This window comes from Heterodontus francisci, chromosome 12 (genome assembly GCF_036365525.1).
Source record: "Heterodontus francisci isolate sHetFra1 chromosome 12, sHetFra1.hap1, whole genome shotgun sequence".
Classification (NCBI taxonomy): domain Eukaryota; kingdom Metazoa; phylum Chordata; class Chondrichthyes; order Heterodontiformes; family Heterodontidae; genus Heterodontus; species Heterodontus francisci.
Genome location: NC_090382.1, coordinates 112769535 through 112782492, shown reverse-complemented (window position 1 = coordinate 112782492; position 12958 = coordinate 112769535). Strand labels below are relative to the sequence as shown.

General features: G+C 42.1%; 1 protein-coding gene across 1 annotated transcript in view; it reads left to right on the top strand.

The window, feature by feature from the left end:
* The first annotated feature begins 4841 nt into the window (after positions 1 to 4841).
* The window catches only part of LOC137376080 (protein diaphanous homolog 1-like), a 443374-nt gene continuing 435257 nt past the window's right edge, over positions 4842 to 12958 (top strand). Inside the window, exon 1 of the mRNA XM_068044098.1 lies at positions 4842 to 5393. Coding sequence (XP_067900199.1) covers positions 5289 to 5393 — 105 coding nt within the window. The 5' untranslated portion in view covers positions 4842 to 5288. The remainder of the gene's footprint in view (positions 5394 to 12958) is intronic.

Genomic DNA, 12958 nt, shown 5'->3' with positions numbered 1-12958 from the left:
GCTGCAAGAGCAGGTCAGAGGCCGGAAATTCTGTGGTAAGTAACTCACCACCGGACTCCCCAAAGCCTGTCCACCATCTACAAGGCACAAGTCAGAAGTGTGATGGAATACTCCCCACTTTCCTGGATGTTCAGCTCCAACAACACTCAAGAAGCTTGACATCATCCAGGACAAAGCAGCCCACTTCATCTGCACCCTATCTACCACCTTAAACATTCACACCCTACACTACCGGCACACCATGGCAGCAATGTGTACCATCTACAAGATGCACTGCGGCAAGACTTCTTCGACAGCACCTTCCAAACCCGCGACCCCTACCACCGAGAAAAACAAGGGCAGCAGGCGCAGGGGAACACCTGCAAGTTCCCCTCCAAGTCATTTTCCATCCTAACTTTGAACTATATCGCCGTTCCTTCACTGTTGCTGAGTCAAAATCCTGGAACTCCCTTCCTAACAGCACTATGGGTGTACCTACATGACATGGACTGCAGCGGTTCAAGAAGGCGGCTAACCACCACCTTCTCAAGGGCAATTAGGGATGGGCAGTAAATGCTGGCTTTGCCAGCAACACCTGTATCCAGTGAACGGATTTAAAAAAAATGAAAGGCACTATATAAATGCCTGTCTTTTCTTTCTTTAATTTTGGCCTCAACTATTTAACCTGGAAATTCATTCCATAGCTTCATAACTGTCTGTGTAATGAAGTTTCTGCTGCACTCTTTTCTAAACATCTTATACTTAATCTGAAATCTACGATCCCTTGTTCTTGATCCCTGAACTAACAGAAACAGTCTGCTTTGACCTTTTCTGTCCCATCAATTCATAATTTTAAACATTTCTATATCTCACGATAATCTACATTGCTCTAACAAAAATAGAACTAGTAATAATAAGAGAGATAAAAATAGTGAGGAAAAAACCCCATTGAAAATAAAAAAAGTTACGTTCAATAATGGTATCGCACTCCCTCCTCCTTTCAGCACGAAGAGAGATGAGAAAAATAGAGAGTGACAAAATACTGCTGAATATACAGTAAAGGCTTCTAAAAACTGAATATTGTCGTCTTATCATCAAGGGTAGAGATGCAGACCATCCTTTCTCAGAACTTTGGAAGCTTTCTCTTACTATTGGGGGCGGGGGAGGTGATGGTGGGATGGTGTTAGTGAAAACAAGAACATAAGGATATAATACTACAAAAAAGTAAAGTTCCATTAAAAAAATTGCAACTAATTGCTGTATTATTCATGATGTAGTTGTTATGACTATTTTTATGACCTCAGTAGAGATCATTAACTTTAAAACAAGAGATATAAACTCCCCAGACTGATTAAAGAATTACACGACAAGATGTCACAGTTTAAGACTCTTACTGTGACAACTAAACTCAAAATCAACATTAACTGAACAGGACTAAGTAGGTAGCTAATACACTAAATTACAGAGAAAGGTATTTCCCCATTAACTGAGTAACACACTCGAAAATGCCACACCACATGTATACGTTACACAGTGTTCTCATCAAAATGGTATCCTTGCAGGTAAAAATCCTAAACTCCTCCCAATTGCAATGGGTTGGATCTCCCAGTCCTTCTCAAAACCAATGTCCTCTTCGCTCACTTCTTCCAAGCACATTTGACTAGACTTCCATTAATTAGGCAATCTCTGGTGATCCCACTGGTCTTTTCTCCTCTGCAAAACTCAACTTTCGAACTGGGTTCAAACCTTAGCAGCCTTTTTCTGTATCAGTGATCTGACAGAAGCTGTTCCCAGAAAAAGCCTACTGGCCCTTCTCTCTCTCTCTCTGCAGGCTGCACAGCTGTGCATGCTGGTTTTCCTTTCTTCCTTTCAGCCTCCAGACTTAAGATAGCCTCTCAAATATATCCAAATCAAAAGTCAATAGTTGTTTGCCTTTTACCATTCTCAGACACCACATGTCTGACCATAGCAAAACCACCTGGGCCTTCCTTTGTTTCCAGGTGTAAACTACAACACAAATTTGCATTTTAGAGCTCTTGGCTCCCTGTTTACAATCTGTGAATCTGGGAGAGCAAAACCCATTGTCCTTTAGGTGTTATAATCTTGTACCCTGCTTTCAAAAGGGTCTTTGATCTGGGTTCCTTGTTTTCATGGGAACAAAGACCCCTTGCTTGTCTCTGAGCAGAATTAGTGTGAAGTCACTTGTCTCCTCCGAATGTCCGTCTAACACTGCCTTAAAGATCACAGTTTTTAAAATATAACCATACTACAAAGTCCCACGTTTGTAACACTATGCTTTGAACCTCTTTTCACAATACAGTGAGTTTGAAAACAAAAGAAACAGACTGAACATATTGCAAAAGTAAATAAATCAATTGATTGATTCAATTTTCAAACTAGTTATTAAAACATTTGCAATTGATTGGCATGTTACTAACAGTGCAATATAACTGTCCTTACATGAGGAAAGTGACTACACTTCAAAAATACTTCATTGGTTCTAAAGGGCTTTGAGCCCTCCTGAGGTTGTGAAAGGCACTATATAAATGCAAGTCTATCTTTCGCTTACATTACATTGGAAGCCCACTCCTGCCAGTAGGGGGAGACTTAGAAAAAAATATACACCAGGCAAAAGAAACATGAAATAAACAAATTAGATAGATATTGAAATCATATATCTATAAACATTTGTATCTGCCATGTTATTTGTGGTGTGACTACCGTCCCTGTGCAGTGGAAGCTGCTTAGGAGCATGGAGCTAGTTGAAAAAAGTAATTATAAATAAATACATTTACATATTTTAAAACTACATGTATGACTGTGCTGCACGCTATACTGTTACTCATTTTGCAATATTGATAACAGATTGGGAAAAGGGAACCAGAATGATTTAAAAAATGCCAAAGTAAATGAATTAACTGATCAATCAATTATGTTTTTAAAGAAACAATATAACTTTTTTATAATTTATTCATTTCATGGGATGTGGGCATCACTGGCTAGGCCAGCATTTATTGCCCATCCCTAATTGCCCTTGAGAAGGTGGTGGTGAGCTGCCTTCTTGAACCGCTGCACTCCATGTGGGGTAGGTACACCCACAGTGCTGTTTGGAAGGGAGTTCCAGGATTTTGACCCAGCGACAGTGAAGGAATGGCGATATAGTTCTAAGTCAGGATGGTGTGTGGCTTGGAAGGGAACTTGCAGGTGGTGGTGTTCCTTTGTATCTGCTGCCCTTGTCCATCTAGGTGGTAGAGGTTGCGGGTTTGGAAGGTGCTGTCTAAGGAGCCTTGGTGCATTGCTGCAGTGCATCTTGTAGATGGTACACACTGCTGCCATTGTGCATTGGTGGTGGAGGGAGTGAATGTTTGTGGACGGGGTGCCAATCAAGTGGGCTGCTTTGTCCTGGATGGTGTTGAGCTTCTTGAGTGTTGTTGGAGCTGCACCCATCCTGACAAGTGGAGAGTATTCCATCACACTCCTGACTTGTGCCTTGTAGATGGTGGACAAGCTTTGGGGAGCCAGGAGGTGAGCTACTTGCCACAGGATTCCTAGCCTCTGACCTGCTCTTGTAGCCATGGTATTTATATGGCTACACCAGTTCAGTTTCTGATAAGCCACAGGATGCTGATAGTGTGGGATTCCATTGAATGTCAAGGGGAGATGGTTAGATTCTCTCTTGTTGGAGATGGCCATTGCCTGGCACTTGTGTCGTGCAAATGTTACTTGCCACTTATCAGCCCAAGCCTGGGTATTGTCCAGGTCTTGCTGCATTTTTACACTAACAGCTTCAGTATTTGAGGAGTCGCGAATGGTGCTGAATGTTGTGCAATCATCAGCGAACATCCTCACTTCTGACCTTATGATTGAAGGAAGGTCATTGATGAAGCAGCTGAAGATGGGCCTAGGACACTACCCTGAGGAACTCCTGCAGTGATGTCCTGGAGCTCAGATGATTGACCTCCAACAACCACAACCATCTTCCTTTGCGCTAGGTACGATTCCAACCAACGGAGAGTTTTCCCTCTGATTCCCATTGACTCCAGTTTTGATAGCACTCTTTGATGCCATATTCGGTCAAATGCTGCCTTGATGTCAAGGGCAGTCACTCTCACCTCACCTCTTGAGTTTAGATATTTGCAACTCACTATCAACTGGTGGAATTGCAGTGCCTGTACTCTCACAATGCAGTACAATCCTCTTACAAGTTTGCTGAGATATTTTTAAAAAAGCAACAAGAAAACTTGGGGTTTTTTTAATTAAAAAGGGAAAATGTTAATTGCTGATAACTGCTGTGAGTGGGTGCAGTGCCTGTAATTACTAACTGCACTGCAAACATTTTTGAATGTTTGAAGAGTTAATAAAAAATATACACACAACACGAGAAGGGATGGGGCTTTTTAAATTAGAAAATAGGATTTTTAAAAAAAGCAATAAAGGATAAAAAATATAGACAGCCGTATATTAAGTAGCTGCAATGCCTGTCTTTTCAAAGCTGCACTGAAAATTTTTGTTGCAAGTTTGGAGAGAGGTGCTTAAAAACACACACAAAAAAACTTCTTTTAATTAAAAAAAAAGGAAAGGAATAAAGGAAAAATATAAGCAGGTGAATGTAAGTGTGTGCTTTGCCTCCTTTCAAAAGTGCATTGCAAACTTTTGTTGCAAGTTTGGAGAGTTATGAAAAAAAAAAATTACACAAAAACAGAAAAGTAGTTTTTTTTAGATTAAAAAAACATAATAATAAATGCAGGGAAATGATAAACAGGGGGTGATTGTTAAAGTGGGCGGCAGTGCCTGTGCCTGTCAGTGTGTGCTGCTGCTCTCTCCCCTCCCCCACACACTTTGGGCGCTGAGCCAGGCGCGAGTTGTCAGTCAGTGGGCAGCGCGGACCCAGGGCGCATAGCTCGAAGCCGCGCACAGGAATATTCAAATATTTATTTAGCGTATCATGATTTGTTCTTTCCTCCGTCGCTCTCCCTTTTCATTTCTTCCCATCTAGAAGGAGGCGGGATGCCACTACTTTAAAAAGTGAAGTGAAAAGAGAGGAATACTCCGAGCTTCCTGCTACAGCGGTCTTGCGTGGGAATTGTAGCCGGCAGCCTGCGCTTAGGCCCCGGGCTCTGGAGGACAGCCCTTCATGCTTGATAATTAGAGTGGATGGGGTGTTTTGTTTAAAAAAAAAGGAAAGGAACAATCAATAACAAAAGGCCACTCTCCGTATGAAGGGACAACTGCTAACATACATTTATTTAACATAATTTGAAAAAAAAATATCTTTTTTTTAAAGTTTAAACTTTTTAAAATCGAACACCATGGAGGGACATCAAAGGAGTGAGGCTTCAGGTCCTTCTAGAGGCAAGGAGAAGTCCAGTAAGGCGAAGAAAAACCTGGAGGAAGGAGAAAAGAAAACCAAATTTGTGAGTCTTTCGTTTAACTTTGAATTATTTTTAATTGAGATGGGAGTAAAATCTAGAAGGGTTCCCCCCCCGGTGACTATTCCCCACTTACTGAAGCATTTCCCTTACCTGTCTGCAGGTACTCTGAAAGGGCCCCTTTTCTGAAAGGGCCTCAAGGTGTTTGAAAGATTTCATGAGCTAAACTTGGTACTGATCCTAGATATTTTCTCGTCGACCTTTCATACGCACATCAGAGTCAAGGAAAGTAGGTGGTCGGGGCACTTTGCTGCCCTAGATTTCAATGACAGGAAGATTATTGGTAGCGTAGTTGAGCTGGTGTATGGTCGTGCTGTTCACTACTTCCCATTTCTTGTAGAAGAAATGTTGCTTTTTGCTGTTGACACATTTCTACTAAGTATCTCATGCAGAGCATGCAGTTTTTTTTTGCCTTACTCAAGAACTGATCGACAGTCATCGTTCATAGCAAAGTTTAAAAACTTAGGCAATGTTTGTAAATTATGTTCAGTGCTTTTATAGATTCCTGCAGTGTTAGATTACTCTAAAAATTCAAATTAACAAGCAAAAGTTAGTCATAGTCTGCTGTGACACAGAAGGCGGCCGTTCGGCCCATCAAGTCCATGCCAGCTTTCCACAGAGCTATCCAGACAGTTCCACTCCTCCGCTCGATCCCTGTAGCTCTGCAAGTTTATTTCCTTCAAGTGGCCATCCATTTGTTGAGCATTTTATGTGTTAATTTGAACACAAGGGAATTTTGGTTCTCTAGACTTTTTTTTTAAAGTGTCAAATAGCTTTAAATTTTATTAGCACGGCAGAATACGAACAGCTTTAACATGTGCTCCAGTCAAATTTAAAGGCTAAGCCAGAGAAAGGCTGTGGGTTTGGGTTACTTTTGCATGTCTCATACTATCTTTTACTGTGACTTCTTGAGATACAGGTACAGGAGTAAGGTGTAGTGATGGTGTGTGGTTAGTTGCTCATTCCATTGCATTGATATGTGGCCAGCTGTTGGTTACACTGTACCCTGTACTAAGTATAGCACAGTAGATTTTTTTTACATTGTCAAATCTTTGAGGACTGTCATTACTGTTTATGTATTAGACAATTTTGAGAAAACTGAGACAAATACTACAGATTAATGCGTGTTATAGATGGCTCTACTTGGACTTTGATTACATTATGCTTGTGTATATATGGACATTTTGAGAAAATTTAATCATTTGGCTCCATGCAACTGTTGCTTTTGATAGATTTCAGTTTACAGCCACACCACATCCCTCAGTCTCCTCTTCCTCCAGTTATTTGTTGTTGTTTAATGGTCTTTTGTGATAATTATCTCATGTGACTTTCTGTAACCAGTTATTCATCACATTGCCGTTTGTGGGACCTTTCTGTGCATGGATTGGCTTACAAAAACAATGGTGACTATATTTTGGAATGAATTTGCTGTGAAGCACTTTAGGAACTAGGATGTAAAAGGCACTATATAAATGCAAGTCTTCATAATTTCAAAAGTTTGTTGGGTCACCTGGAGGTATCGTGTTTTCCAATGACAGTTATCTCAAATTCCATACTTCAGATTTCCATGAACGAGTATCGCTTTGTTATACTCTGTTCCTCATAGGTGTCAGCAGTGACTCAGTGGCAGCACCTTCATCTCTAGATCAGAAGGTTGTGGGTTCAAGTCCCAAACCAGAGACTTGAGCACCTTAATCAAGGCTGCCACTTCAGGCCAGTACAGGGGGAGTTATGCACTGTCGAAGGTACCGTCTTTCAGAGGAGTTGCTAAATTGAGGCCCCGCCTGTCCTCGAGTGGATGTAAAAGATCCTATGGCCCTATTTCAAAGAGGAACAGGGGACTTCTCCCTGGTGTCCAGGTTCAATGTTTATCCCTCAATCAGGATGACTAAAAAGTGATTATTTGGTCAGTGTCGCATTACTATTTATGGGAGCTTGCTGTGCGCAGATTGGTTGCCACATTTCTTACATTATAACAGTGACTACATTTCAAAAGTTATTTATTTGGCTGGAAAGCAGTTTGGGAAATCCTGAAGTTGTGAAAGACGCTGTATAAATGTAGCATGTGCTATGTTGACGCCACTTTATTTTTGCAAATGGTTTATTGATCTTGTACAGTTTTGGTGCAAGATTCTTGGGGAATGTCATCGTGAATGTGGCGCTTTAAAACATTAGCACAAAATCATTGAATCATTAACAAAAATCGTGAGTGAGTGCAGATGCATGTAGATGAAGTCTTATCCAGCAACAGTATTTGAAAGCTGAATAATGCACTTGTCAGGCTATATTTTGAATGCTTTATTGAGCTTAGAGGAACAGTTATCCTTGGCAGTGATACAAGTATTTAATTCTTGGATTTATTTTACATTTTTTCTGAGTTGCTTGGAGATGATTTTCATTTGCAAGACTTCAGATGGAAACCGTTTTAAAAAGCATTTGAACTGTTCAAATTTCTGTGCATTTTCAAGTGGAAGTAATCTACAAAATGAGAGAAAATAGTCATTTATAGACTCAAACTCAAAATACCTGATGCGTTTACCATATTTCAAATGTTATAAAGTTTAGAGACCAGTACTACTCTTGTTTTTTTCATGCAGTTATGATGATCTGGAATGCACCGCCTGCAGAGGTAGTGTGAGCAACTTCAATCGTGATTTTTCAAGGGGAATCGGATAAATTTGGGTAAAAGGGAAGAGGGGGAGAGGGAGTAATTGGATACCTCTTTCAAAGAGCCAGCACAGACACAGTGGGCTGAATTCTTAGATGTTAGTTTTATACTGTACCCTGATTTCCGTGTCCCCACAACCCAACGCCAAGCATGAGGGATAATACAGATCCAGGATAGTAAAGTAGTGAATTAAACTAAAATATATAACCAGAAAAAACTGGAAGCACTCAGGTCAGGTAGCATCTGTAGAGAGAGAAACAGAGTTAATTTTTCAGTTCAATTACTTTTTATCAGAACTGTTATTCAGACTTTCAACAGCTGCAGTATTCTGGTGAATGAGCACATGTTCAAAAGGTTCTGTGCATTCGAATTTAAGTCCTAGCATTCTTCTTTGGCCTCCTTATCTCGAGAGACAATGGGTAAGCGCCTGGAGGTGGTCAGTGGTGTGTGGAGCAGTGCCTGGAGTGGCTATAAAGGCCAATTCTAGAGTGACAGGCTCTTCCACAGGTGCTGCAGAAAAATTTGATTGTCGGGGCTGTTACACAGTTGGCTCTTCCCTTGCGCCTCTGTCTTTTTTCTTGCTAACTGCTAAGTCTTTTCGACTCGCCACACTTTAGCCCCGCCTTTATGGCTGTCCGCCAGCTCTGGCGAACGTTGGCAACTGACTCCCACGACTTGTGATCAATGTCACAGGATTTCATGTCGCGTTTGCAGACGTCTTTATAGCGGAGACATGGACGGCCGATGGGTCTGATACCAGTGGCGAGCTCGCTGTACAATGTGTCTTTGGGGATCCTGCCATCTTCCATGCGGCTCACATGGCCAAGCCATCTCAAGCGCCGCTGATTCAGTCGCCCTAGCATAAACAGGGTGAATTAGACACAACTGCAAACCAAGTTATATTGAATTAAAATAATGTTCTCTGAAATAGCACTGTTGTTTTAACGTGCCATATTCACTGGTATATCCACCAACAGACACACTCATTAACGCTGCACAAGATCAACAAATCATTTGCAAAGTGGTTGTAGAATATCATTCCTTGACTTGATCCTGATGCTCATTTTTAATGAGTATAAGTGATTTGTACTGATCTCGTATTATGTTATGTCCTACTGCGTGTGTCAGTAAGGTTTAAACCCACGTTTGTCAGCTATGTATAGATCAGCCAGTAGCTCTTCTCTTCGGAGGAGGAGGAAGAGATAGGCTGAGTCTTTTTGAGATCAAACTTGCCAATAAGAGTTCAGAATCAGGACACCCTCTTGGTAAACTTGCATGTGAGGCCAGTCGCTTGGCTCCCTTGTAGAACCTGTAATGGGAAAAGTGATGATCTTTCCATGGCTTACGTAGATTGTCCTATTTTCAAGCATTGTCCAAGGTGAACACTGTATGAAGCTCAATGCAAACTGAAAGGACAATATTTCGTCTTTTTATTAGGCACTTTACAGCCCTTTGGCCTTACTATTAATTTTATAACTTTGAACCTTAACAATAGTTCTCATGCTTTTTTTCATTGGCAGTGAGTGTAGGATGGGTGTGCCCGTGTTTGTGATAATAGGGGAGGGTAGAGTAGAAGTGCTTGTGGTGGCGATCCCAGTAATAGCAGCTGTATTGCACTTTGATGTCGATCTACTTTCTCCCACTAGATTTTTGGGTCACTGGAGCCTGCTCTGCCTTGCCAGTTTTTCGTGCTTACACACTCTTCTGTCTTGCATTTTTAAAATTTCTGTGATTTCTCTCATTACATCTCCTTTTGTCACCCAGTGCATGTCATTTCTGCTATTTAAACATCTCTTGTCCATTGAAGCATTTTACAGATAATTTTATTTTTCCTGTGCACATATGTGTGCTGCCTCGTCAGATGCTGTGTGGTCTGTTCACTTTTTCTAGAGTTTCATATTCCTGTGGAAGCCTAACATTGCAGAATTCTGGTAGGCTGCAAGGCTTTACCTCGTTAATGCTGTCGTACTCATGTGCACACTCGTGCAGCCTTGACCCTGCAACCTCTGCCTTAACTCTGGATTTCTGTAAGTTACTGGAAAAGACTGCAATTCCACACTGGGGAAACAGAAACTCTAACTGAGTGGATTTCAGAAGAACTTGTTTTGGAGACTCAATTTTTTTTTAACTCGTTCATTGGATTTTCATCGTCAACCTTTGTTACCCATACCCAATTGCCTTTGACCAGAGGGCATTGAAGAGTCAACCATATTGCTGTAGGTCTGGAGTCACATGTAGGCCAGACCAGATGAGGATGGAAGATTTCCTTCCCTAAAGGACATTAGTGAACGAGATGGGTTTTTATAACAATCAATAGTGGTTTCATGGTCACCATTAGATTAGCTTTTAATTCCAGATTTATTAATTAAACTCAAGTTTCACCATCTGCCATGGTGGGATTCAAACCCATGTCCCCAGAGTATTAGCCTGGGGGGGTCTGGATTACTAGTCCAGTGATGCTACCACTACGCCACTGCCTCCCCTGTGTCAGACACTTGGTTGACTCAAAAATGAGGAATTGAGTTGCTTATTCACCTTCAGGAATCTGGTGCTGAATCAGGCAATTTGTCGTTTAACAGTGTTAAAGAAAGAACTTGCATTTATATAGTTCCTTTTATGACCTCGGCATCCCAGGCGCTTTACAATTTAGTAATTGTTGTGATGTTGGAAACATGGCAGCCAATTTGTGCACAGCAAGGCACCACAAATAGTAATGAGCTAATGATCAGATAATCCATTTTAATATCAATTGAGTGACAAAATATTGGTCAGGACACAATGGAGTACTCTGCTACTCTTTGGAATTGTCATGGGATCTTTTATGTCCACTTAGGAGACTTACTGTCTTGTCTGGAGAGGTGCAGCTCCGACAGTGCAGCGCTCCCTCAGTACTGACAGCTTAGATTTGTTCTGCTGGAGTGGAACTTGAACCCACATCCTTCTAACTCAGGTGGGGAGTGCAATAAAATGCATTGTAATTATGATAGTTTGCAGCAGAGGTTTATCAGATTTGTGGTAATGACTGTATTGACCTCATACAGCAGCTGTACATAATATAGTTTTTGCAGGTCCTTCACGTGGCGATTGGGGTCATGGAAAAGGCCTTTTCCTCTTGGCGCTGCAACAGGGAATGATGGCACAGGGGTACAGTCAAAGGGGAGAGCGTTGTTTATAGTTAAAACATTTCTGTAAATGCATAATTCTTCCAGAGTCCACACCACAAAAGAAAAGTGACATCTCAGTAGCTGCTTGTTGACTTGCAGTGTGGAGATCGTGAAGACGTTGATAGAGGGCTAACCCTATAGACAGTGCAGTTGGTGTGAAACTTGGCTGTGTGCCATGAGCATATAAAATCTGAAACCGACTCGTGAAGTTATTGTCTGTTTTTAATGGAGTTTTTTGAAATGGGTTAACGCCACTGTTAAAATTTTCAGACGGAGGAATTTATATGCTGATATCTTCCTGTATCATTAGTACCAGCGATCTCCTGATTTTCAGTGAGGTGGACAGTAAATAGATGGCCAGCAAATTGACTATGTCTGTGATAATTGATCAAGAATTGTTCGTTCTTCTTTGGCTCCCTTGTCTCAAGAGACAATGGGAAAGTGCCGAGAGGTGATTTGTGAAGCAGTGCCTGGAGTGGCTGTAAAGGCCAATTCTAGAGTGACAGACTCTTCCACAGGCACTGCAGATAAAATTGGTTGTCAGGGCCGTTACACAGTTGGCTCTCTGTCTTTTTTTCCTGCCAACTGCTAAGTCTGTTTGACTTGCCACTCTTTAGCTCCGCATTTATGGCTGTCTGCCAGCTCTGGCGATCATTGGCAACTGACTCCCACGACTTGTGGTCAGTGTCACAGGACTTCATGTCGCGTTTGCAGACGTCTTTAAAGCGGAGACATGGACGGCCGGTGGGTATGATACCAGTGACGAGCTCGCTGTACAATGCGTCCTTGGGGATCCTGCCATCTTCCATGCGGCTCACATGGCCAAGCCATCTGAAGCGCCGCTGTCTTAGGGTGTATATGCTGGGGATGTGGCCGCCTCGAGGACTTCTGCATTGGAGATACGGTCCTGCCACCTGATGCCAAGGATTCTCCAGAGGCAGCGAAGATGGAATGAGTTGAGACGTCGCTCTTGGCTGACATACGTTGTCCAGGCCTCGCTGCGTAGAGCAAGGTACTGAGGACTCAGGCTTGAAACACTCGGACTTTTGTGATCCGTGTCATTTTCCCTTACCCTCTTCGCTAGTCTGGACATAGCAGCGGACGCCTTTCCCATGCGCTTGTTGATTTCTGCATCGTGAGACAGATTACTGGTGATAGTTGAGCTTAGGTAGGTGAACTCTTGAACCACTTCCATAGCGTGTTCGCCGATACTGATGGATGGAGCATTTCTGACGTCCAGTCCCATGATGTTTGTTTTCTTGTAGCTGATAGGCCAAATTCGTTGCAGGCAGCCGCAATCCTGTCAATGAGTCTCTGCAGACACTGTTCTGTGTGAAATATTAATGCAGCATCGTCAGCAAAGAGGAGTTCCCTGATGAGGACTTTCTATACTTTGGTCTTCACTCTAAGACTGGCAAGGTTGAACAACCTGCCATCTGATCTTGTGTGGAGGAAAATTCCTTCTTTTGAAGACATGACCGCATGTGAGTACAACAGTGAGAAGAAGATCCCAAACAGTGTAGTTGCGAGAACACAGCTCTGTTTCACACCACTCAGGGTAGGAAAGGGGACTGATGAGGCACTGCTATGCTGAATTGTGCCTTTCATGTTGTCATGGAATGAGGTGACGATACTTAGTAGCTTTGGTGGGCATTCGATCTTTGGTAGTAGTCTGCAGAGATCACGTCTACTGATGAGGTCAAAGGCTTTGGTGAGAT